Here is a 27,204-nt window from a genome sequence, read left to right as displayed (position 1 = left end):
CATCTAGTCACAAAAATCTTCAAAAAATGAGACCTGCTTTTAGTTTATTCCCTTAAGCAACACATTCTCAAATCCAAGGAAAAGGAAAATGGATCGTTTGTCAATGAAGATGTATCTCCAAGTGGAGCAATTAAGTTGTCCACTAGAGATGGTGAACCAATGGCTAACTAGATTAGTGGATGCTGCTTAAAGAAGTACCATTTGCCACTAACCAATGATTTGCTAGAAAAAATGCATGCAGCAAATCAGAGAAAGATTAAACGACAGCACGTTGTGGACAAAGCTCAAGAGGAAGTTCGACTTTGAGTACTCAAGAGGAGAGCTGCTTTCAAAAAACAACAAACGCCTATTCCCATCAACACTTTGGAACCAGATAAACAACTATGGGAATCAAAAAATGATGTGGTACTAAGTGTTGGTCAAAACTTTAGTCTCAGTGTGAACTTAAGGTAAAACACCCCTTTTGAACAATTGGTGCAGTCTATTTTGCCAAATTTGGTCTCTTGCTAGGCCCTAAGACATTATATGCATCTCAACCTTATTTGGTGAGAGCATCTATACTATATATAATGTAGCTTAAATTTCAAGGAAGGAGAGACCCTCCACGTGTCACTCATTGTTTCACTTCAAAGAAAACCTTACAAAATGTCTGGTTCTTTCATATCAAAGAAAACCTTACAAAATGTCTAATTTCTCTGAAGTTTGAAATCTTGGAATCTGTGAACCTTTTCAACCTTCAATTTTTAACCTTTCAAAGTAAAGAAAAAAGGTTTGACTCTACATTCCCAAGACTTTACTTTTCCTTTTGAAAGCCAATTGAAGGGTGGTTCAAGTTTTCCTCCGGAAAGCCAATGGCCATAAAGTCTTAGAGGTTAAGAAATTGTTTGTATGTACACCAACACAATTTTGCTGGTTTACTTCAAGACGAACTTGGAATCTAGCTAGAATTTTTCAATCAATACACTAAAGCCCAATTTTAATCGAACATTGATCTCGAACGACCCCAAAATGGAAGGACATGTGTGTGTGTGTGTGTGTGTGTGTGTGTGTGTGTGTGTGTGTGGTTTCAAAGAGAGTGCCAAAAAAAAATTCTTGATCGAAATAATTTTAAAGTAAATCTATACATATATAAAGGAGCTTAAAGTTTCCAAGCAAGGAGAGGCCCTCCACGTGTCATCCATTGCAGCTTGCACACACGTCCACATTTGGAACTCCATGAAATAACTACAGCTCGATGACCTCGACGCTTAAAGGTCTCGGTTCAATCTCGACCTGCAACAATTGCTCGTACATGCGTTCACGTCCATGCAATGTGTATGTGGTGCGTTCGTGTGTGTGTGTGTGTGTGTGTGTGCGTGTGTGTGTGTGTGTGTGTGTGTGAGAGAGAGAGAGAGAGAGAGAGAGAGAGAGAGAGAAGAAGAAGAAGAAGAAGAAGAAGAGGAAACGTGATTGGGCACTGGCTATGTGTGTGCATGAGACTCGAATCTCAACCTACAGTGCGACTGGCATTGGTGGTGTGTGTGAGAGAGAGTCCAATCTAGTTGAGCAATCACGTGCATGCACCCGAGAGAGAGAGAGAGAGAGAGAGAGAGAGAGAGAGAGAGAGAGAGAGAATGAGAGAATTTTAACATTGTAGGAAACTATCCCAAGAGGCCCTAAAGATCTATCCGACGAGGAGAGTTGAACTTAAGACCTGTTATTTAAGAGGGAAATGGCATAACCAATCTACCACACTTGGGTGATAGAAAGGTTATACCATTTTGATCTTCTTATTAGCACGCGCACGCGCACACACACACACACACACACACACACACACACAGACGAGAAGAAGACAATTTTAACGTCGAAGGAAACTATCCCAAGAGACCTTAAATATCTATCCGACGAGAAGAGTTGAACTTAAGACTTGTTATTTTAGAGGGAAATGGCATAACCAATCTACCACACTTGGGTGATAAAAGGTTATACCATTTTCCTCTTCTTATTAGCGCGCGCACACTCACACCCGAGAAGAAGAGAATTTTAATGTCGTAGGAACTATCCCAAGAGACCTTAAAGATCTAGCTGACGAGGAGAGTTAAACTTGAGAGAGAGAGAGAGAGAGAGAGAGAGAGAGAGAGAGAGAGAGAGAGAGAGAGATCATAACTATCCGCAGCCTCTCTGTGAGTGTGTGTGTGTGTGTGTGTGTGTGTGTGTGTGTGTGTGAGAGAGAGAGAGAGAGAGAGAGAGAGAGAGAGAGAGAGAGAGAGCAGTTGGTCCAATAGCCAATGAAGCACAAAGGCGAGTAAGCCCAAGCTAATGAATCCATGACATGAAGAAAATCGAGGGCGGGTGGCGAGCAATTGCAATGACGAAAGGTGGAGTAAACCGTTGACTATGTTTCAAGGTTTTTTCGTTAAATTTCTCTGAACTTTGTAGGTGTTCTCAACTTCAAATTAGAATTTTAAGGTAAATCTTAAAATCTGTGGGTGGGATTACACTAGACCTAGGTTTCCCCCTATGAACTTCATTGGCATTCTCACCTTCAAATTAGAATTTAGAGGTAAATCTCAAAATTAGTCGGAGGGATTACACCAAACCTAGGTTTTTTTCGAGCACTTGGATACAAGTGCTTTTTCCAAAAACTTAGAAAACCTACATATAAGAACTTTAATCTCGAGATTTAGTATATTTGAGTGTTTTTACACTAAGTTTCCATAGAGACTTCATGAGTTTTCTCACCTTCGGATCTAGAATTTAAAATTTGTATGTGGGATTGTACTAAACCTAGCCTTTTTTTGAGCACTCGTATACATAGTGCTCTTTTTCAAAAACTTCGAAAACATATATATGAGAAAAGTATATATGAAGGTCTTTACATGATTTTCCTAAAATTTGCTTATAAAATTTGGAGATTTGCCTTTGAAATTTGAAGGTTTAAAAAAAAATTGGAGCTTGCCATCAAGGGCTATTGGAGAATCCCACAAAAAAAAGAAATTTCAAAAACCTACATATGATAAATTTTAGAGACAAATTTACTATATTTGAAGGTTTTAATATTTGAATTTTTCAGTTTGGGTGAATGATGATGATTGTATGCCTCCCCTTAAATCATGTCAACATTGGCTTGCAGCTTATCCAATGCCAGCATTTAAGAAGTTAACATAAATGAAAGAATTCATTATAAGATTCCTATCAATGGTTCTTGGAGAAGCCCAAAAAACAAATTATGGTTGAAAATGCTTTGCTCAACATGTACATTAAGTGTGATCATGTATTGAAACATGCATAACAAGCTCTTGATGGTATTAATGTTTGTAGTTTAGGATGTTGCATAAGTCTGGAAGGAGAAGGGTGAGGGGTAAGGAGGCTCTGAATAGTTTTCACATGAGGCAAGGTGAGGGCACATATCCGGGTACAATTGTGTATCCTTATATCTCAAAGGCATGGGGCATCATGCAAGTATTTGACATGAGCAAACTAAAATGGCTATTGAGGGGCTCTTTAAAAAAACCTTCCAGTTTCAAAATGTTTTGGTCAACTACTAAACCAAGCCCTTTTTCTAGCACTGGGACACACAATATCAATGTTACAAGAGATGAAAGCTTTGAGACTTTTAGTAGGGAGAGAAAGGTGTCGCAATGCCTTACACATTATTTGTTGAAGGTGTTATTGATCCAACATCTAATGATAATGGTGAAGAGGGAGATTCTCCCTCATCTAGACCTTGCATGGTGTCTAACACATTAATGGTTTCTTGAGCTGTTGGTTTGCGTGAATGTGGGATGGGTACGGAGATGATCCTTTGAAGGCTAGCAGCCCAGCAGCATGCTTCAATGTTTGTAAACCATTCTTCATCTCTTCCTACATCAAGTTAGGGACCAGTCCCATGGACTTGAGAATGTCAAATCTGATGTATAAGTTATCCAATGAGGAAACATGAGCTATGCTTCTTTTCACCTCTTCTAAAGGCTTGAAATTATCCATCTTAAGCATACCAACTACATGTGAGTGCAACCAAGTGGTGATGGTACTCCTCACAAGATGGCTCATTGGGTGGCGATGGCACTACACATCTTCTGCACAACCATGGCCAACTACATCTCTCAGATGTGGTACACATAGGCATGATCGTTTTCCATGTTGACCAAAGATGTGAGCAACAACTCCTTGAAGAAGTTATTTAAGGTTAAATTCTCCTTCATCATGGAGCTAGCAGGACCTCCGTAGCTCTCTTTTTTCTCAAAAAATCTGTGTGTGTGTGTGTAGGAGGAATTCAACCATCAGAGCATAAAACAGCCAATCATCTATAGATACAAAAGTCTAGCAATTGTATATTTATCATGTAACTTGGCAGTGTACAATCAAGGAAGAAAAAACACACTCCCATTACACCACTTGCATGTGAGATACGGTAAGTCCTTCAAATGTTACCTGCCACCATCACAGCCAACAACAAAAAAGGAGTTACAAGTGGTAGGCAGGTGTCATTAATGAAGGACACTTGTTATCGATGTCCGCCATAGCTTAAAGCAAGAAATTTAATGGGGATGTAATCCTATGATGAAAGCTCAGACCTGATTGGGGAGCTCCATATTGAATTGGTTAGGGAAGTATGGCCCAATCACAAAGTCTTGCAAACTTAAGCTCTCAACATCCCACACTGCAACCTTCATATAGATCTGTAGAGTTTCCATTTTTGAAAAAGTAGGCAGGAGTGGTTTTTTTCACGCAGAGTGGGGTGGTGGGAGTAAGGGGTGACGTGGGAGAGCTGGTAGGGTCACCTTCTTTGATATAGTCTTGCTTCAATACCCGTCATGCAAGGCTGCATGTCAGCGTAGTGGTCTAGTGTAAGTGTGTAAAAGTGATTTGTGGTACTTCCTATCTGGCATACAAATATCACCCTTATGATATTAAAACCACTCACATTAAGCCTTAGTTTCCATAGGAAAACAAATCCAAGGTGTGTAGAAAAAACCTCCTCTTTACACTAGGTCCAATTTTTTGTAGGAGGGTCCACTAATGGGGGCACTAGGCCCCCATTAGGGACCTAGTGCACACCCTTTGAGGCATAAGTTGACTTTTTTGAAGTCTGTACATGATTGCAGATTTTCTGTGGATTCTAAGTATTGGTAGATGATTCTCCATAATCTAATTCTCTCAAAGCCATTCAGACAAAAGGCTTGTACAAGGGTTTTTATATTAGAGCAGGCTTGTTCTATAGAGTGGTTACAAAAGATGATGGGTTTGATTTGCGATAATATGACTTTGTGAGACGAGTTAGATGGTCTATTGCTACCTCTGTGGATAAACTTTAGAACATGGGCAGGTACCACCATACTTTTGTCTATCCTGGATCTATGCAGTTCCCCATGATGTACTTCAAGCTTCATGCTAAGAAAAGTTGTGATGATACCTTTGCCTTCGAAAAAAATGGTATTGCTGTCATCTATGGATAGGGAGGGAGGATAAATGGGGTTGGTGATAGTGAAAATACTTGGGTTTCTCATTGTTAACCCAAAGAATATCATCAAAGAACTGAAGGGAGTTTTTAGATGGAGAAGGTGATGCCGATGCAAAGGATCTTTTAATACTGAGTTAATGTAATTGTACTCCAATGCATGTAGATAAAGGTTACACCAAATGGGAGAGCATGCTAGTCCCATGGGGATTTCATTGATCTGCCTGTAGACCTTCCCATTACATTGGATGTACATATTGTTAATCAACCAGGAGTTTAGTTCTAGGACTTGTCTTTTGTTAAAGGATAATTGATTTTTGTAAGGTTGTTGCGACCAGCTTCCACTTGTACATTTACTTGGGAAATTCTTAAATGAGATGAAAGGTCCACACTAATCAAAGACATGGCTAATGAGGGAGCTCATAATGGTAATGATTCCGATGTTGCCTTGATGGGGAATGTTCTCATAGCACTTTTTGACATTAGCTGAAAATACAGAGTCTACTTTTCTTGGTAGATTTAGGATAACCTCATATAGTGAATACACAACCCACCAAGATTGTAGCTTGATATTGCAATATAATAAGGCTTTTTGGTTGAGTGAGTGTGCCCTAATTTTTAGGCAAGGGACACATGTTTTGAGAATACATGCTAAGAGCAAAGAAACCTCTGAAAAACAACAATTAGACCCACATGTGATCCACGTAAAGGCGTTTTTATGGGCTTTATAAATAGCCGTTAGGTAGGGTAAAGGAGAGAGGTTTTTTAACTGATACTTGGTGAGGAAATCACCAATTGCTTGCAAAATGTCAGTTTGTGACATATGAATGGGCAGAAAATCAGATTCTGCTAGCCTCTTCTTGGCTTCTTGAGTCATGAAGGTTGGGCATATGAATACAGGGTTATTGGTAGCTTTGTCTAAGCATGTAATGAGATACTTGCTTTTGAGGGCATCAATATGTCGATCCATAGAGGCAATCATTTTTGTAGAGTGTTTGGATGGCAGTGTAGTTTCACAGTATGCCTAAAATAGGTTTTTGATGCCACTTTTAATTATGTTAGAGAGACACATCCATAGTTCATTTATGGCAATATATTTGCACAACAGTTGGGAGGGAATATGATTAAGCCCTTTCATGAGAATGTTTCTCATATTCTGATCTTCAATGTACTTGAGATCAAAAAATAGTACATGCTTTAGACTGCTCAAATAACTGGGTGTAACATCATTACACTGACATGGGTGAAGTTCAGTAGTAGAAAAAACTTCCTTAGCATTGCATATCTGTAGTTTAATGGGGTCCATAAAGGACCAGACAAAACAAAGTTTGTCCCAAAGCTCATTAGTTGGAATATCTACTCCATACAAAACAAGGCATGGATAGACCTTACATCCATAAAGGCATTTCTGTACTTGGCTGGTTGATTTGATACCATACAAAATCTACCAACTTCATCCTTGATAACATCCTGCAATCATTAGAAATACATCAGATTCTCAACACTAGGGGCACATCCTGGGGTGAGAGCAGAGCGAGCACAAGAAGTAGCAGCAGGGGTAGGGGTAAAGCAAGGGGTAGTAGGGTATGGTCTGGTAGCTTGTACCACAGGGGGGCTAATAGTAGAATAACTGGCAGAGGATTCAGAGGGAGAGAAGACTGGGTTCCAAGGGGGGGTAGTAGGTGGTTGAGTCAAGTATCTCGGGTTTTGACCCTTCCTCGGTCTACCTCGGCCTTGGTAAACTCGCCCTCTCTTGCCATGCCTAGAGTCAGAGCTAGACTCTTGGGTAGGCATCACAAATTTCTGAAGGAATGCCTCCATTTCATTATTTGGAGCATCAAGAGGGGTTTGTTGGAATAAGGCAGCTTGCTTGATGTAGACTTTGAGTCTTTCTCTGTACATATGGTGAATGAGAAGTTCTTTGATTCCTTCTTGTCCTTTAGTAGATACGCATTTTAGGAATTTGAGGGTGGATTTCTTCAAGGAGTCAGCTGGAAAAAATGAAGCAACTTTAAACATTATTAGCCATAGAGCATGATCAAACCAAAGAACGTTGCCGTCTCTGCATTGGTCCCCTTCACCATTAAAATCACACCCACATTTGATGAAGGGGCGGTGAATGTTCCATAGCTATGTAGTATAGCTAGGGTCCCTCCCGGTTAGGGATATAACACCTTTAACTCCTAAGACACACCTGAGATTGATGGGGCATCTCTGTGTCTCCAATTGTGCCATGGTGAAGGGGCATCCAATAAGATAGGGTTCAATGATATTTGAAGAATTTGTCATGAGGATTTGTTGCAGGCCAATTCTTGCTGCCTCTTTGTCCTTATCATTGAGAAGGGTAAGTAGGAATTTCTCATTGATGGGAGCAAGTAGGGCATAATTGCCAAAACCCCAAACTTTCTGATGAGTACCATGTAACTTTGGTTCCAATCGTCTATGTGGAATGAAAGGGTCAGTGTATGCTTCCATACGTTTTGAAGCTCTTTCCAAAGCTGCCGCTGTATCAAAAAATTCCTCCTTGACTGCTGCTTGTTCCTCCTCATCCAATTCGTCAGGTATTAGGTTGCTCATGGGGTTAGAGGGTGGTGATAGAGTGAACATGGGGGCACCCTGCAGCATGCCCTTCTTCTTTTGTCTCACTAGAGGGTCATTCCTAAGCTTCTTCCCATGCATCTCCATAAATCTTCTCATGATAGAAGGCGATCCTTCCCACCATTCCCTCCTTTCTCTGGTATCCTCATTAGTGATGTTGGGGATAATGGCAATGATTTCTTTGATTTTGTCAATAGCTAGTGACAGGTTTTCCTTGGCTAACGCATAGATGCAAAGCCAGGCTGGTACGTCCAGAGTAGAGAGAAGCATACTCTTAAAACCTGCACGAGAATTGTGACATGCCAAATCATGCTCAATGATAGTAGTATGGAAAAGAGGGTCTCTGATACAGAGAAGAAGGCCTTGTATGAAGGATGCAACAACCGGTAATTGCTCAGAATAGCCCGGCCTTATAAGATCCTCATGCCAAGAGTTAGGAACATCCTGTAATAAGAGAATTAAAGGTTATGTAAGCTCATAAATTTAACAAAGGATCTTGGTCAGCTTGGGAGGCTGCCAAGACCATTAGTGTGTGTAGGAGGAATTCAACCATCAGAGCATAAAACAGCCAATCATCTATAGATAAAAAAGTCCAACAATTGTATATTTATCATGTAACTTGGGCAATGTACAATCAAGGAAGAAAAAACACACTCCCATTACACCACTTGCATGTGAGATACGGTAAGTCCTTCAAATGTTACCTGCCACCATCACAACCAACAACAAAAAAGGAGTTACAAGTGGTAGGCAAGTGTCATTAATGGACACTTGTTATCGATGTCCACCATAGCTCAAGGCAAGAAATTTAATGGGGAAGTAATCCTATGATGAAAGCCCATACCTGATTGGGGAGCTCCATATTGAATTGGTTAGGGAAGTATGGCCTAATCACAAAGTCTTGCAAACTTAAGCTCTCAACATCCCACACTGTAACCTTCATATAGATCTGTAGAGTTTCCATTTTTGAAAAAGTAGGCGGGAGTGGTTTTCTCACGCAGATTGGGGTGGTGGGAGTAAGGGGCGACGTGGGAGAAGTGGTAGGGTCACCTTCTTTGATATAGTCTTGCGTCAATACCCGTCATGCAAGGTTGCATGTCAGCATAGTGGTCTAATGGAAGTGTGTAAAAGTGATTTGTGGTACTTCCTATCTGGCAGACAAATATCACCCTTATGATATTAAAACCACTCACATTAAGCCTTAGTTTCCATAGGAAAACAAATCCAAGGCGTGTGTGTGTGTGTGTGTGTGTGTGTGTGTGTGTGTAGCATGCCACTTAACAAGAAGGAACTTCTATTGTATGACGAACACGATAAACGTTGAGACTTCATGCCTTGGGAGAAAATCTAGAGAAAAAACTAAAATGTCACCTACAAACTTCGAAATGTCACCTCTAAATTTTAAATTAGAAGGTAAGAAAACCTACAAAATATGAAGGAACTTGGTATTTATGGGCACCGGGGGGGGGGGGGAGAGAGAGAGAGAGAGAGAGAGAGAGAGAGAGAGAGAGAAAATTAAACAACTGCAAGCAACCTAGAGAACTATCCAATTAATCAGAGAGAAGGAGGAGGAAGAGAATATAAATATTAATAATTAAACAACTACAAGCAACGTAGAGAACTATCCAATTAAAGAGAATCAAGGAGGAGGAGGAGGAGGATAATAAATCTCTCTCTCTCTCTCTCTCTCTCTCTCTCTCTCTCTCTCTCTTCAATAGCTATAAAACACTCATAGATCCATTGAATAAGGGCTAGAAAATCCTACATAGCATGTGAGAATCAACCAAGCTTAATATCAAAGGAATATTTGCTACCACTTCCATAGAGAGATGTTGTGAATCATTTTTGTGAAACACAAGAGAGTGTGTACATGTAGAAAAATATAATTTATATAATTTTCCACCTTTGCAGGTATAAGAATAGACCATGCATTTTCTAGTTGCAGCAACGTGCGGGTCACATACTAATTGCAAATAAAGCACACTACAAAAAATGTCAAAATTAAGCATTGCATCTTCACTAAGAAGGCTACATCAAAGGAGTGAATCAAGGGTTGAAAGATGTAGAAAAACTACAAACTATAGGCCACAATTATAAACTTAGATTAGACATATGTTCATGGCTTTGTTTTTAACTTGCCTATTCTTGTTGCCATAGGCATAATCACCATCGTCGGATGCAAGAGGAGTCCTACTTGTTAGATCCTACGAGGATTCCCTCCAAGCTTTGTGTGGCCATGATCTATGGAGTGCATCCCACCTAACACTTCAGGGACTTCGATGAGGTATTTCTCTCATGTGTCATAATCCTCCTGTGTGGTCACAAAGGCTAAGTGAGTTTGTTGCATTTTTTTTAAAATACCAAATACGTGCTTTGAATTAATAAGAGAGAAGCAAAATTACATCTGATCACCCATGGAAGGGGTAAAGAGTTAGATACATGAAGGGATATGTCCATAAACAATTCCATGAACACATGTAATTCGCAAGCTAACTTGTGAATGGGGCAAGGGGTAAAGAGTTAGATGCATCAAGTTTGCAGCATTTGTGGTGGCAGAAAATTACGACGATTTGATGGTTGCTTGGTTGCCGATGGGAAACGGTTCTAACCCGTGGATTATGGATACATAAAGTTGGATCCCGCTTGCGTGCCAGGCCACGTTGCAAGACGACGACAAGCTCGACAAAGGCAGGACACCTGAGTATTGCGATCATGGGAATATACTGACAAAGCTATGGATGTAGACAGAGAGAGTGCAGCCTGCATCATAGGCTAGCCTCGTGCTAGAGCTCTTTGCGCAGGGCCCCTGCGTCGGAGCGTCCTTACGCTCTGAATGCAGATCGCTACGTGTGCGTAGTTTGTAAGCTTGCGCGCGCGCGCACAGAGAGAGAGAGAGAGAAAGAGAGAGAGAGAGAGAGAGAGAGAGAGAGAGAGAGAGCATCGCCCACTTCGAGAACTGCAGAGTAAACAAATTGGGTCGTCTTTTGTGGCTCCCCCAAGGACGGACTTTTGGGAGATCGCCCACCCCTGCTTTCTTTCAGTACCTCTAACCTGCGATTCAAAATCATGGGTTTTCTTGTGTGCATGAGCGCAGCTTCTTTCCTAGGGCACGCTCTCTCTCTCATATGCATGGGCCTTGTCCTTCTACCCTGCCCTAAGCAATCTTCGTCTTTGCACCATTCACAAGTTAGCTTGCTTTCTTGGCTCTGAGGAAACTGCAAAGCGGGGACTCTGGTGATCGTGGCGGCAGATGTAGCTTGCGCAAATCTTTAACAGGTTCAGTTCTACCCCTCCTGTTCGTATCTTTTCCTCTTGATTGTTTGCTTTGCATTCTGTGTGTTGGAGCTCCATCAAACAAGCAAATGCAGGTAAGCATCTCTGCACTTTTCTGTTTCGGGATGTTGTGCACAAACAAAGCTGCATGGATGCGTAGGTGTCCCACACACAGAGAGAGAGAGAGAGAGAGAGAGAGAGAGAGAGAGAGAGAGAGAGAGAGAGAGAGGCATTTGCAGGTTCTTTCACGCCTCGGGTGCACTCAGCATACAAACAAACATTAAAGACTATGTTGAATCTGGATGGCAAAGCCGAGGCAGAGCCCTGGCAATAGCGCAGAGAAAGATATAACTTTAGCATCAGGCAAGAGCAGGCTGTGAGTTCAAGCGAAATGACCTTGACGGAGTCGGGCCAGTCAAGGGCTGCCATGTTACTGAATGCTGCAAGGAGAAGCCATTTTGCTGCAAGGATACAGAAGTATGAAGCCAAAGCGAAGCAGGAGCAAAATCGCCGTGCCCTGCAGAGGGAGAAGCAAAAGATAGCCATGACATTGATAGGGCAACAAACTATCAGCTGGCAAAGCCTGGACTCCGGCCCCTCGCTCTCTAAAGTACAAGTGAGAGTAGAGGAGTTCATAACTTCACCTTCAGAGAATCGACTCGAGAAAGAATGCATTTCTGGGAGATTTATCAATATGGACCGCAAAGACTTGGAAAGGGACACGAGTATATCGAAACAAGATCCTACCTCCAAAGGGACTCACAAATGGGGAGGTAGGGCTATAATTGTATCAGGCTTAGTTCCAACAGAAATAAAACCCTCTCAAAAATTTGATACGTATGTCAGCTTGAAGCCATCAGCTGCATTAGATGTGGACATTGCTGCCATAGCCGCAGCTCTTGAAGTCCGGATCAAGAAAGCTGACATGGCAGGGATGATGCAAGAGCATGCATTTCAATGTGCCAGGCAGTGTTTGACGACCACAGAAAAGCTCATGAGCAAGCAAATGGCGCACACGCTAAAAAAGGTAAGTTACTAGCTTGTGCTCTTACCATTCTACAGCCTACTGTTTGCGATGTAGTATACTTGGGTCTTTTCTGATCTTGTGAGTGTGGTTGTGGTGGGTGGAGGAGCAGGAATTCGACACAGTTTATGGACCTGCCTGGCATTGCATTGTTGGCAAAAGCTTTGGGTCATATGTGACCCATTTTATCGGTGGTTTTCTTTATTTCACCATGGGGAAAGTATCTGTTTTACTTTTCAAAACAACTGTTGAGCTTGTGGAGCATTATTAATTCACTTGTTTGCAAAGACATGCGAAGGAAGCATGTAGCCTTTGAAACAAGCCAAACGCATCCAAAAGGACTCTATTGAAAACTTGCACCTTTGCCATTCAGTACCCTCTCAAGTCTTGTGACTTGTGTACACCATGGGTTCTATTCAATTTTGCACAAGGAAGGTGGCTTGCTTAGATGAAACCATCTGAGCTCAAAAGGAATGCCAGAGTTTGAAGCTTTTTAATAGATGGCTTTTACGTTCACATGAAGTCATACTGTTATTTATGGTGCAACGTTTGTGGAATATTTCCAACTTTCTGTTGAATATGCTTGCCATGTTAGCAAGGATTGTACTCAAAACATTAGGCAGAGCTTTATTTTTGGGCAGCCATGCTCGCTTGCGACATGAAGATGCCTTTGTGCATCTTCATGTCTTTAACAAGATGCTTACATCGAGACCAATAAGTGTAAGTCACATAGGCTTAGATTTCATGACTTGTCTACAATTTGAGGGACATGGTTTTTCTTGAGTGATGTATGGGGGTGTTCATGTTGTAGAACTCTTCTGTTTAGAAGAGGAAGTACATAGTTTTTCATGTTTATCAGTGAATCATGGTGTAAGATTGCTTGTTGAACTCTTTGCTTTTACTGGCCCCTTGTATCATGTGATCCGTACTTGAGTCACATACCTTGGGGAGTGGCCCCATAGTCTTATTTCACCTTGGAAACTATTGGTGAGGTGAAGTTTGCTAGAGTTTCATCTCTTGTCTATAGGAGCATATTAGATAGCTAGGGTTGTTTTGTGACTATGCTTGGTGATATTTGAGAAAGATGCACTTTTCTTGGCAGCACGAGTCATGTATTGGGAGTGCCATTTGAGGCAAGACCCTTGCTCTTAGGGTTTCACATGGTTTCTCTCTATTGTTTGGTTTTCAGCCATGTATCATCTTTTGAGGGCTACATGGGCACATTTATGCCAAGTAGTACTCTAGGCTAAGGTGGCATTTTTACCAGAGGGTGTCCCTAGTTTTTGGGTCCCAGACAATATGTGTGAGTCCAACAATGTAGGAAGGGATTTAATATTTATGTAATTACTTAATATTTCGTGTGATCATAGTCTTATCAACATATTTACATAATCACACTTAATATGATCACAAATAAGCCGGTTGAGAACAACCTAGAAACCCACAAATAGCTTGTTTAGTTTTTACATACATTTTCCTTGCGGGTGTGTTGGGCAAAATAGTTTTCCTTGCAGGTCCATTGGGGAAACCCTAAAGCCCGACGGGTCCGCAACTTAATATATAGAGTGTCGATTGAGCTTGTTGGGTGTTATTGCTTGAGCCACTCTTTGAGAGAGAGAGAGAGAGAGAGAGAGAGAGAGAGAGAGGACCGCCTTTGTAGATACGTCGAGAGGAGAGAGAGGGTTGTGTGGGGACGTGCTTTGTGTCGCAGTGCGCGATAGCAATGGAGTACTTGACCACAAATACCAAGGGGTGTGTGCGTGGTATCATATCTTTTGTCGTATTGTACGTTAATCATAAGCTTCTTTACCACACAATGTGTGTAAGCTATTCTACGGAACAACGCTTACCACGGGGATATCATATCGATTACGCGGGGAATATAGTGTCCGTGCGATAAGTATTGGCTTATTCTCTGGTTTCTACGTCGGTAACGTGACGATTTTAGTATCCTTATGGTGAGTCAACTTCCTTTCCTCTTTTAATAAAAAAACATATGGGCATCGATCGATAATGCGGTCATATGATGTTTGTATGTAAGTCATTATTGCTCTTTAGATTTAGACGGCACTTGGTCGGTAGCGTGGTTAATTGAGTATCGTTTGTTAGAAATATTTGTTTTTGCATAAATGTCGTGTTCAGATCATCAACCTGATCGTATAAACACTATATAATTTGTATGTGCATATTCATTTTTTAATTTTTATATTAAGCATATGAAATACTTGGTCGCGTTATCGTGAAGAGTATTTCATATACAAATGTTTAAATTGTTTGAAGAAGTTGTTTTTAAGTGTTCTTGTAAAAATATATACTATTGAATCATATTTAAAAGAAAGTTTTATTCATCAATCATCGTTGTTATTTTAAATGTTATGTTTACAAAAGTTATAAAAATTATAACATATATGATATTACTTATACAAACTTAATAGTCTTTACAGTAATGAATAACAACCTTACAAAATCAAATGCTATAGTTTTATTAAGATTTATACTGTGCTATTTATCTTTGTCTATAAATACTTAATATATTTTCAATTTAAAAAGATATGCACACATTTTTCATGTAAAATGTTCATTTTTTTTAAAAGAGCAAGATGTTCCATCCAATTTATGAGTGGTTGGTTAAAATCGTATCAAATTTTTAATGTTTTTCTTGAAATTTTACACTATTAATGTCTTAAAATAAAATTGACAATATGTACATAACGATGCACATGTCTTTTATTGTATTTATGTTTTTTGAAGTGATAACTTGTAAAATATAAACTCATATTTTATGGTCTATCATAATATTTTGAAATATTTTGGGTTTTTAACTTGTATTTTTCGATCTTGATGGTTTTTTTAGGAGTTACTTATTTTGATTACATTTTGTACGATTAAATATAGCATTTTAAAGTAAAAATGGTTATCAACTTGAATGAATATAATTTTGCATAATTTTTTAAAGTCTTTAGACTTTAAGTTATGGGTATGGTTTATTTGAATTGGTGTGAGAGTGCAACGTGTAAAATATGAATTCATGTTTTATATGCTGCATGTCTTTCTTCTTGAATTTGGAGCATCAATCGTGTGAGTACATTCTCTAGTACCACATGTGTAGTTTGGAATGACACCTCAGTTATCTCAAATAAGTTCAATAGCGTGATCTTTGGCATGTTTGGATTATTAGAACATTGGACAATCAAATGATCTATGGCACATCAATTACACGTGAGTATTGGCATTATAAATGTTCTCTCTTGACTGGCCTACACTAGTATTGAATTCTTTTGTTGTCTAATAGGACACTCACCTCTTCAGTGAGTGTGGGACTCCACACTCATAGCACTGAAGAGGTGGTTTCTTGGAGTGAGATTGGTCTTTTAGCCTCTTGCTACAAGAGCAACTACTTGATAAACATGCTTGACTTGTTCCTAGTAGTCCTCCATGTAGTATTGTGGACACTCCTTAAGTGCATCGACTCCATAGGAAATATTAGGGTCTATATCATCCTCATAATCCACACAAGCACCAAATGCAACCCAATTGGTTCACAAGAGTGACTCTTGGATCTGGGGTTGCGTTTCTAACACTAGAGGTGGTATTGGTGTCATTTGAACAACATTTTGGGCCCTAGGGACCATGTGCTATGATGGTTGCTCAAGAGGTGGGGCTAGGCATCAATGCAAGAACTCAAGGTGTGTTGGTCCCGGCCAAAGATGGTTTATTTACCATTGTGCTCTTAAACCCTATGCAATACCTGGCTTGATGACCATGCCTCCCACATGCATTGCAATTCCCATTAAATTTTACTCTAAATGTAAGACATTCACTGGTGCTATGTGGGTCAAAGCAAGCACCATTGTTGCTCCCTTCTTGGATACATATGATTGTTTTATAGAGCACGATTATCTTTAAGAATTTCTTGAATAGCCTTGGTGAGGTCAGCCAAACAAATAACTTTTCTCTTTGACAATAAGTTTTATGGTCAACGGCTCTTGCCCATCGCTTGTGAGCTAGTAGACTTTGGCTCAAAAGACACTCTTTCTTCTACAATCATCAAATTGTCTTCCAATTGGATTGCATTGGTGGTGACTGCTTCCCAAGTAGTGATACCTCTAGGCCATTATAGATATCCTCATTTCACAGTCCACTAATGAATCTATTGAGCATTGGTGGTGACTGCTTCCCAAGTAGTGATACCTCTAGGCCATTATAGATATCCTCATTTCACAGTCCACTAATGAATCTATTGAGCAATTGGTTATTGTTGAAACACTTGTTTGGATTAATTATAGTAAGATCTCAAGTTCTTTAAGCGACTAATAAAGTCTCTCACTGACTCATCTTCCTCCCATTGCGCTTTTCAGCAATTTACAATATTGAGAGTACATTGAAAAGAATGTACAAGATAGAGAGGCAGTTCAAAGTATATTTTATTACTTCTAAAAGTTGATTTTACATTATACATCTGAGAGCTCATAATTTTCTTGACCGTTTCCTGACATCTCTCTTGTGTGTAAGACAACTCAATCCTTGGCCTTCCCAATTAGAGTCAAGCTTAAAACCTTGCATGTATGTAGTTCATTGTGCTCTTCCACGGAATCACATACGTATTGAAATACCTCAATATGCTTTCTAACATCTCCGTCTCCATTGAAAGCCTTTCACTTATGTAGTTCATTGTGCTCTTCCAGGGAATCACATACGTATTCAAATACCTCAATATGCTTTCTAACATCTCCGTCTCCACTGAATTTTTGTATGAGATTGGCCACTTGTATGCCTTGCTTCTAGGCTCTCTATCAGGTGTGCTATGCATATTTTCAGCAATAGATCGATCGATAACTTGAGAAAATGTTGCCAAGTCACCCAAGTGACCAGGTATAGTGGGCATAGGTGCTCTCAAGATTGCATGTGGAATGGGGGTTGGCATTGAGTTTGACATACGGGTAGTCCTTGGGTCCCAGTCTTAGTACGATGTTACATCATGCGGTGGCCCAAAGTTCATATGTGTGGCCCTAGGCCTAGCAAACATGGGATATGATGTGTTAATGTCAGCTGCTATGGCTCCATTGGAATAAGGACTTGGCTATGATGGTCATGGAGCGTAAGCTGTCAATTAAAATTGGGGGTGTAGGAGCTACATAAGCATGAAGAACAGCTTGTACATATGATTGATACACACTTATAGGTACTATTATAGGCACTATGCTACAAGGTAGCAGTGTTTTACAAACGAAGGAGGTCCACGGTGTGCTTTTTGCCATGCTCATCAACTAGGGTAGGCATGGTAGCCGTAGTGTCTTTGAGAGAAAGATGAGCCAAATTTGGAAAGGTAAAACTATTGCTTGTGGGCTCAGACCATACGAAGACTCCCAATGAAACAACATATGAAGGATCCATGGGACTCACTGAAGGACTCTCCATTTGTGATAGGGTCGGTTTTTTGGCCTTTCTTGTATCCAAAAATCTCATGAGACCCGTGGAAGGCATGTTAAGCTCACTCTTCTCTCTGTTTATCTCTATCTCCCACAAAGATCTCCATAGCTACTATGATGCTCTATGGCTTCTTTAAGCTCTACACATCTAATATGATATCACTTTCATGTTTTAACACTATTTATTAGTTTTTATAGTAGCATCTTTGCTTGCTAATCTTGGAGAAGGTTTTGTTTTTGCAAGAATAAGATCCTTCTATTAGTTAAGAAAACTATCCAATGGGCTATAGGCAACCCCTACTAGAGAGGGCTACGTCAAAGTGGTGAGACTCTCCCAATGAAAAAAGAAGATATATATAGTGATGGATAAATCAAGATATGGGAGGAGGAAACAAACACGTTGGTGGGGGTAGTACTACCATCTAGGTGCCCATGAACCATGGTGAAAAAGTGCCTTGGCTGTCAAAGTCTCAAGAAGCCCTTGCGACACTCTTGTACGCAATTGGACATGGTCCTGAAGCCTGTCAATGTTGGAAATAGGGTTGCACGGAAACACACACAACTTGGAGAAGATGAAGAAGCTCGAGGCACACAATAGGGAGTAGTATTTCTTCGTGCAAAATGGAAAGATAAGTTAGCCCTATAGTGATGGGCTTATATACAATGCATGGGGGAAAACCTCCAAGTGAGGGAAAAAATGCCCCCATGGTCCTAAGTGTGTTCACACACATCACTACCACATGTTTATGGTAAATAATCCCCCCTAGGAGTGATGCAATGTACAAGAGCTGGCACATAATGTAAAGGAAAGTGTAATGCCCTGAGTGCATGATCAATCCACAAAGGGGAGTAATCCCAAAGTTTTGCGAAAAGCTTCAAACTTCTCACGAGGATATGTCTTTGTGAGCAGATCTACAAGGTTGTCCTCTGTTGGCACATAAGCCAAGCTAATCTCTCCAAGTGAGAGTCTCTCCCTGACATAGTGTTAATGCACCTTAATGGGCTTTGTGCGAGCATGAAAAACTAGGTTCCTCACAACTACCAATACGCTCTGACTGTCCGTGTAGATGATGTTGGCAGTGTCCTGTCCGACACCCAAATCAGCCATAAGGTGCGTGAGCCATACACACTCAAAAATAACAATGAAGACTGCCATGTACTCAGCCTCACAACTAGAAATGTGACCATAGTAGGTTGATTCTGGCTCAATCAGGATATGCATGAAGTGCTGAGCATGAAACAAAAACCACTTGTGGACACTTGCATGTCAAAACAACCCACCCACTTTGAGTCCAAAAAAGCATGTAAGTTTTTATCTTCACATGTTCAGCTATCCAAGACACCTTGCCTTTTTGTGGTTGGACATCCTCATACGGATCAAATCATTCACTAACATCTTGATGCCTGCTTCCTTCATGATAGCCTCGGTCATGACACACACCTGGGCACCACCATCCACATATGCTTGCACTTCCGTCTTCTTTCCCAACATAGCTTCAACTATTGGCACCATATCCATTGGGTGACCAACCCTCAAAGATGACACCATGCTATGATGCTTTTCCTTTTTGGAAGGAAGCCGTGTACTCACACACTTGGTCCACTGCCTCCTCAATTTTGCATTTAAATCCACCAACTGACCAAAAGATATATTTGCCTTTTGATTTCATATGTCATCGACAATATCATAGTCTTCAACACCTTGGCTAAGGGGTAGTCCTTTGGACCTATTTTCCTTCTACGTCGCCGCTTGCTACTCTCTGGTTTGTCTTCTACCTTAGTCTTTTCTTTCCTTGCTCTTGTTTCCCTCTCTTCTTCTGTCTCTTTCTCCCTATCATGCCTAGCTCTCTTATTGGCCAAAACATCCACATCTTGATGCTCAAGGATAATGATGTTAATAGCCCTACCTTCTCCATTTCCAGGCATCAGTTGTGGTTGTTGTTGCGGCGGTGGTGCTTCTAGTGCCTGCTCTTGATGATTTTCTCCTATTCTCCCTCGAACACGTCCATATAAGGGGTATATCCCTCCTCTCTCTCTTGGTGGTTCAGGACAATCAGGGACGTAGTGACCCTCTTCATCACAATTGTGGCATCTGTCTTGTAGCCTCCGTCCCCTACCTCTCCCAATGGGCTGCTCTTCTCTTTGGTTTCTATTCATTCTGTTAATTCTTAATTCTTGCAATTGACCGGCAAGATCATGCAAAACCCAGGCCGTAACAAGATCTAGACCTTGAACCAGTCGCTCCACTCTATCATCCACTGCCACAGGAACCATTGGTTACACCACAACTGGATCAACATGTCTCATGCCTTGCTCCCACCTTCTCTTGATCTTCTTGCTCTTGGCCTCAGCAATTTCCATAGCTCTTTCAAGTAGCAGGCTCCTCTTGATCAAACTTCTCTCTTACACCTGGATGGAGACAATCCATAAATTGATGCACTTTAAAGAAATCCCCTGGAGGTACTTGGGATGCCGCCTCCAATTGCACCCAAATTTCTTTGAAGTGTTGCAAAAACTCTTTAAAGTTAGAATGAACATCTTGCTGCAAACCCCTCAATTTTGTCGTCGCTTCTGTTGCAGTTAGTTTCTTTCCAAACCTGTCAAAAATTGCCTGCTTCACCTGCTCCCATGTTTGCTTTTTGTCTTCCTCTAAACCTTCAAACAACTCGGGAGCTTCTCCTTTGAGCGCAAGAGGAAATACATGAAGCTTTGCTTTGTCATTCACAATGTGCATACTAAGCGTATGGCACTCGAAGTTCGCTATCCAGTCCTTCACATCCTCCTTCCCTGTGAACACTGACCGAATATATGCCATCCCTTTGAAGGCGCTTCTCCCTTGACTAAGTAATTCCACAAAAGTTCAAGTCTTACACCTTAACCAAACCACCACTTTTCTTCAATGAAGCTCAAACTTCACAACAAAACCGCTTCTCCTGGGTGCACAATCGGCAAATTTTCACTCCCCAATGGGATCACCAAAGGATGATGGAGCAAAAGATGCCGTGCGCACATTCACATACCTAGACAACTCAACACCACATAAAGAGTTTACTTAAATTTTAACCCACACACACCACCACTCAAGAGCTCCCTAAAATTCTATCCACAAGCTCGATTCCAACTCCAAACACCTCTACTTACAAGCCCTTGCATGCTCACAGACACTTAAGGTGAGTCGAGTCGATCAACACTTGAAATCACACTTCATGGTGACCAAAATAGAATAAAAAATTCAAAAGCTCCAGCCACAAAATGCCTCTCTCAAACCATTGCAAAGTCTTCACCAAACTCCACTCTGTTGGACTCTTTGGAGTAGCGCCAACCCTAATGGCACTGATACAGGGTCACATAGTCTTGCAGAAAGATGCACCTTATTCCCTCAATTCCTTGAACACACACATCCATGGAAACATCAAAACTTCCATAGACTCTCCCAAGTGCAAAAACGAAGAGAGAAAGATCTCATTCACTCCTCCACGCACTTGAAAACACGACACGACACGAGCGCGACGGGACTGCACTAGACCACCTGTAGGAACCCTGCTTCCTCCCACAGAGAGAGAGGTGAAAGTGTCAAAACTTGGCTTCCAAAAATCTCCTTCAGCCTGGACCATCACAGCACCGTGACTGATGTGGCAATTTGAAGCCTTTTCACACCTTTTTTGGCCCAGTTTTGGCCAATTTTGACCCTCGACGGGCATTTTTCGCGGGAAAAATCCCAAACGATCTCCAAAATTAACCAAATTTTGCACACTTGATCCTTGATATCCAAAGCACTTTGCCACATCCCACATTCCATTTTTGACCACTCCTAGGGTGGTGCACGCATCACCGCAGATCAGGCACCGTAAATAGACAGTTATTGCATGTCCCAAACTTCTCGAGCGGGATGAGAGTGCGCATACTTGTCACTTGCATTATTTACATTCTAGAAAGCTCAAAAACATTCTCTAGAGCCAAAAGAGGCCACAAGAACCATATCCAAAGCCCCGATACCCTATTGAGGCATGTACACGTGTTTGACTGCTGGCACGCGAACCTGACTATTCACAATGTGTACACGCTGCATCTTTTTTAAAACTTGAAACCATTTTGCAAAGCTCCCAAATGCATGTACTTAGATCTTTTTGTACATATGACCATGCATATACACACTACTTTGTACACGCCAAAAGCGGTCTATCAACGTTTCTACTTGTAAACCCACTTCGTACCAATGGACTTTCTATAAGTGCATTGCATGAGAGCCATCCAATTTTCTAAATTATGTGCTTCATCAAAATATAGAGGTTTCTCTACATCACATAAGCTAGAACAACCAAAGCATAACAATATGATGCATAAGATGCATGGCGAGAGCCTGAACGAGTACGACCAGACAAAGGTGCATCCAATTTACTGTCACGCAAACTATGCACTAGAAATTTCGGCATACCTCTAGCCTACTCATTCTTAGCTCTTTCCACATCAAGTACATCTGCATCAAAAATAGGCTGATCGGTAGCAATTTTTAAAACCCCCATAGGTTGTATATTTGCCTCATTGGAATTTACATTCAAGTTCACCACTAGAAAGAGGCTACAACGTAATGTCTGTGATCTTAATGTCTCTAGTACATGACAACTAGGACTGAACAAAATCTTCCACAAACACAAAATCTCATGAAACCAAGATATGCTTTGTTTCAGTACTACAACCAACAAAAATGCATTTGAAAACCTTATCATCCAATTTTCTGTGTTGTGTTTGTGGAGCCAAAGCATAAGCCAAACAACCAAAAATGCGCTTGTGATCAATAGATGGCTCTCTATCATGAGTAATCAAAGAAATTCAAACAGACAAAATGGCTAGTTTATTTAAATTCAAAGTTTCCCCTCAAAGTGGAATTTAAATCTAGCGGGTAAAACCATATCATGTAGCATATCTATGGAAAGAGCTCAAAGCGTAGATTTTAGATCTATGATCTCTGCTCAAATTGGAGATCATATGTGGAAGTTATGGAAGGCCACAAATCATAAAATTGTCCACCTCGTTTTTGGGGGGGAAAGTGCATTCTTTGACCACTCTTACACATCTCTTATACACCTACCATTCTTGCAAACATGGAGTACAACTATTCATCAACATGTTAATCACCTCCATAAGCTCATGAAAAATAAAGAGGCCCTCCTACACCCCATCCTCTTCCTAATGCAAGGTTGAACCCTAAGGCTCTGATACCATTTAAGTTGGGTGTGAGGCTTGGGGGGGTGATGGCATGATGTTCCTATGGTGTGATGAGCATGCAAAGGATAAAAAAAAAAGATGAGAAGAGAGAGAGAAAGCCTTTGACAAAAAAACCACGCTATAGATTGATTAAAAGACTACATATAAAAATTGTTTTCCCATGCAAACTTCGCAAAAACGTGTGGTATGCATCAATTAACTATAGAGCTTGATCCCAAACGACTCAGACACATCACAAGGGCTTGAAACCAACACTATTGTCATTTAGGTCTCTTGTATCAGCTCTTGGTTCCACTTGTAGTTTTTCTCACTTTTTTGTATATACCTATCCCAGTTCTTGTGTTTAGAATTTTGACTTTCTACTTCCATTTTAGTCTATAACTAATTTCCATATGTGTATGAAGTTTGAATCTTATTTTCCATGTGATTTGACATTACCAAGATCTTTAGCATTATGAAGACTCAATTTTAAGCGTGTTTCCATTGAAGTAGAAATAGGTTTGCACTCCTCAAATCCAAACTTACATAGTAATGTTTCTATGTATCTTGCTTGGCACAAACCAATCCCACTACAAGAGGCTATTCATATTAGCGACGCTCACACAGCGACGCTAAAAAAAAAAAACCCGGCGTCGCTATGAGCGTCGCAAATTTCTTTGGAAATTTGCGACGCTCATAGCGATGCTCATAGCGACGCCGACTGGGCTAAAAAAATAACAGAGCGCGCCCAAAAACTCAGATCTCAGATCTGAGTTTTTCGGCGCCCTCAAGCAAGGAGCAGGTAACGCTCTCCCTCTCTCTCTCTCTCTTTCTCTCTCTCTTTTTCTTCTCCACACACACACACACACACACACACACACACACACACACACAAACACACACACACACACGAGGAGAGGAAGGAGAGCCAGGTATGCTCCTTCCCTCTCCTCACTCTCATGTTCCCTTCCCCTCTTTCTCTCTCCCTCTCTCTCTCTCACACACACACATACACACACACATAGTGTTTTTGAGAGAGAGAGAGAGAGAGAGAGAGAGAGAGAGAGAGAGAGAGAGAGAAAGTACAAACATAAACAAAAACGCACACACACATACATAAACAAAGAATTCACACACACATTGAGAGAGGAAAAGAGAGAGAGAGCATGCATAAACAAAAAACGCACGCATTGAAAGAGGAAAAGAGAGAGAGAACATGCATAAACAAAAAACGCACACATTGAGAGAGAAAACATGCATACGATCCAAAAAAACGCACACACATTGAGAGAGAAAGAGAGAGAAACTAATTTAACGTCGTAGGAAACTAATTAAAATTAAAAGACCTAAAGATCTAGCCGACGAGGAGTTGAACTCAAGACCTATTATTCAAGAGGGAAATGGCATAACCAATCTATCATACTTGGCATGGGTGATAGAAAGGTTATACCATTTATCTCTTTTTATTGGCACACACATCCACACACGCGCACACACACACAAGAAGAAGAGAGTTATAACGTCGTAGGAAACTATCCTAAAAGACGTTAAAGATTAGGTTAGATGTAGACTTACATTAAATTAGATTTAGGTTTATTTAAGTTAAATTAGATTAGATTTAGGTTTATTTTTAATTAGATTTACGTTTATTTACGCTAGATTTAGATTTACGTTATATTAGATTAGATTTAGGTCTCCATAGACTGCGATGCCTGCATGAAGCGGGTGAAGAAAGCCCTCAATGGAATATAGGGTATTGCTGCCTTCACTCATGGTGGGCTCCGTCGATCCAAAAGTACTGGTGAAATGTCTTCAGAAGATAGGGAAGAAGGTGGATCTTCAGGGCGGCAAGAGTCACTACATCCCCGACACAATGACCATCTAGACAACCTCTAGTCATTCAACAGCAACTTCAAAGTTAGTAACAAGAGCAAGAACGGTCTAAAGGGCCAATTGCTGTCGTCAGATGTGGATGGAGATGAGGTAGCGTCACCGCCGGAAGTTAACTCTCACATCTTTAGTGATGAGAATGCCAACTCTTGCCGAGTTATGTGAAAAATTATGTGTTAAATCAGTTTTAAGGTTCTTATAATCCCTGTTAGTTTAGTTCTTTGTTTTTAATATAACATAATTTACGTTAGATTTAGATTTATGTTATATTAGATTAGACTTAGGTTTATTTAGGTTTACCCACACACACACACACACACACACACACACACACACACACACACACACACACAAGAAGAAGAGAGTTTTAACGTCGTAGGAAACTATCCCAAAAGACGTTAAAGATTAAGTTAGATGTAGACTTACGTTAAATTAGATTTAGGTTTATTTTTAGTTAGATTTACGCTTATTTACGTTAGATCGAGTCCACGCAAGAATTACTTACGGTTTAGGGTTTAGAGTTAGACGAACAGTGAAAAGATCTACTGTGAAAAGATGTTAAGATGCTGTGAAGTGCTACAGCTAGAGAAGAGGCAAAGGGGTTTTGTCCACTACATGCAGTATCATGTAGACGTGGGTCTGTAGATTTCTTGTACCCACAAATATAGGTATTGACCAATAAAGACGAGATTATAACCCAGTGGTTCTGATCTCCGTGCACCTCTAGACCGAGGTGTGCGGGGCTTGGACATGACTAGAGAATGTGAGGTAAAGAGAGAGAGAGAGAGAGAGAGAGAGAGAGAGAGAGAGAGAGAGAGAGAGAGAGAGAGAGATAAGACGAAGATTTTTATCCTCATTATGAGTAGTGACGAGGATGTAGGACCGTCCAACCGAAACACCTATCTCTCAACGAGGGTCTTATGTCCTTGTAATCAATGCAAGCATGCTGTGCGACGGACAAGACGTGTTTCTTTGCAGCACGTTCGCAAATTTGGCGAGTTCAATCCATCTATTATAGATCGAGTTGTTGCCAATTATAACTCCTCGGACTCTGACGCTGGCCAACAAGCAGCAATCTTGCAACCCAATAGACGTGTTCGCAGGCGCTTTGGTCAAGCAGCATATGTGAGGCCACAAGATGTAGCCTCTGAGAGCTCGGGGGATGATCATGCAGAGCACATTCCCAACGAGGCAATGTTTGAGCCCGAGATTGATGAAATGATCGAGACGATCATGGATTCAGAAAGGCTTATCTATGATGATATGAAAAGTGAAGCCGATACGCGATTGTATAATGGAGCACGTATGTCTAGATTGAAAGCACTCCTGGTTCTTCTCAACATGCAGGAAAAGTTTGGATGGAGTGACACTAGCGTCACAGCGTTTTTCAGGTGATCTATTACAATTAGTTTACTTTAATAAAACTCTAAATGTATAATGATCTGATAGATTTTTACACGACTGTATCGTATTTTTATGTTGTGTAGATTGCTTAAAGAGCACATACTACCAGCTGACAATGTGATGCCAGATTCCCGAGATGAAGCAAGAAAGATTTTGCGAAACTTGGGGATGGATTACAATTCTATCCACGCTTGTCCTAATGACTACATTCTTTTCAGAGGGGAATACATAGACATGGAGAAGTGTCCGAAATGTGATTCCAAAAGATATCAAGTAGATCTCCAAGGGACAAAAATTCCACAAAAGGTTTTGCGACATTTTCCTCTGCTTCCTCGCATCAAGCATTTCTTTGAATGTAAGTCCATGGCCGCCCTAGCATCATGGCATGAGGAGAATAAATCTTCGGATGGTGTGCTACGAATTCCTGCAGATTGCGCAGCCTGGAAACATATAGATGGAACATGGTCGGATTTTGCCAGGGAAGCTCGAAATTTGCGCTTAGGCCTGGCTATGGATGGCGTAAATCCATTTGGTCAAAGATCAACATCTTACAGTGTATGGCCCGTTGTCATCGTCAACTACAACATTCCCCCGTGGTTGACTACGAAGAAGGGGCACAAATCGAGTGGAGACGGGGAAGACGACCACCGATGCACTATCCAACGGGTCTGGAGAGCCTACCAACCTTCATGAGCTGAAGATGGTTGCACAACCAATTGAAAAGCGCACAACAATGCGGTGACGAAGTGACTGAGGAAGAGTGGGAGTACTCTCGGGGTTGCGCGACCAAGGTAAGTTTGCAATGTACGACATGCTAGTGACTTTATTTCTAAACGTTTGAACGGCCACTCATAATCTTTGTTCGTTGTAGTATAAGTCATACACAGCAGCATGGTGTAAAGGTCGACATTTTAGGGTGGAACGGATCGACAAAAAGC

At 40.9% G+C, this 27,204-nt stretch overlaps 1 protein-coding gene across 2 annotated transcripts; it reads left to right on the top strand.

Annotated features, from left to right (window-relative positions):
* Positions 1–10,688: 10,688 nt before the first annotated feature.
* LOC147457420 (uncharacterized) lies at positions 10,689–12,854 on the top strand. 2 transcript variants are annotated; one of them, XM_086513582.1, is made up of 3 exons: positions 10,689–11,317; positions 11,554–12,341; positions 12,445–12,854. In XM_086513582.1, the coding sequence occupies exons 2-3, from the start codon at positions 11,706–11,708 to the stop codon at positions 12,607–12,609; spliced, it is 801 nt and encodes a 266-aa protein (XP_086369708.1). In that variant the 5' UTR covers positions 10,689–11,317; positions 11,554–11,705; the 3' UTR covers positions 12,610–12,854. The 2 variants fall into 2 exon arrangements, with proteins under 2 accessions (XP_086369708.1, XP_086369709.1); XM_086513583.1 differs by having other exon boundaries at positions 10,698–11,317; positions 12,451–12,854.
* The last annotated feature ends 14,350 nt before the right edge of the window (positions 12,855–27,204 follow it).

The sequence above is a fragment of the Adiantum capillus-veneris genome, chromosome 5 (genome assembly GCF_014529385.1).
Source record: "Adiantum capillus-veneris isolate H3 chromosome 5, ASM1452938v2, whole genome shotgun sequence".
NCBI classification, from domain to species: domain Eukaryota; kingdom Viridiplantae; phylum Streptophyta; class Polypodiopsida; order Polypodiales; family Pteridaceae; genus Adiantum; species Adiantum capillus-veneris.
The sequence above is the reverse complement of the archived record's forward strand: the minus strand, read 5'-3'. Positions and strand labels throughout refer to the sequence as shown.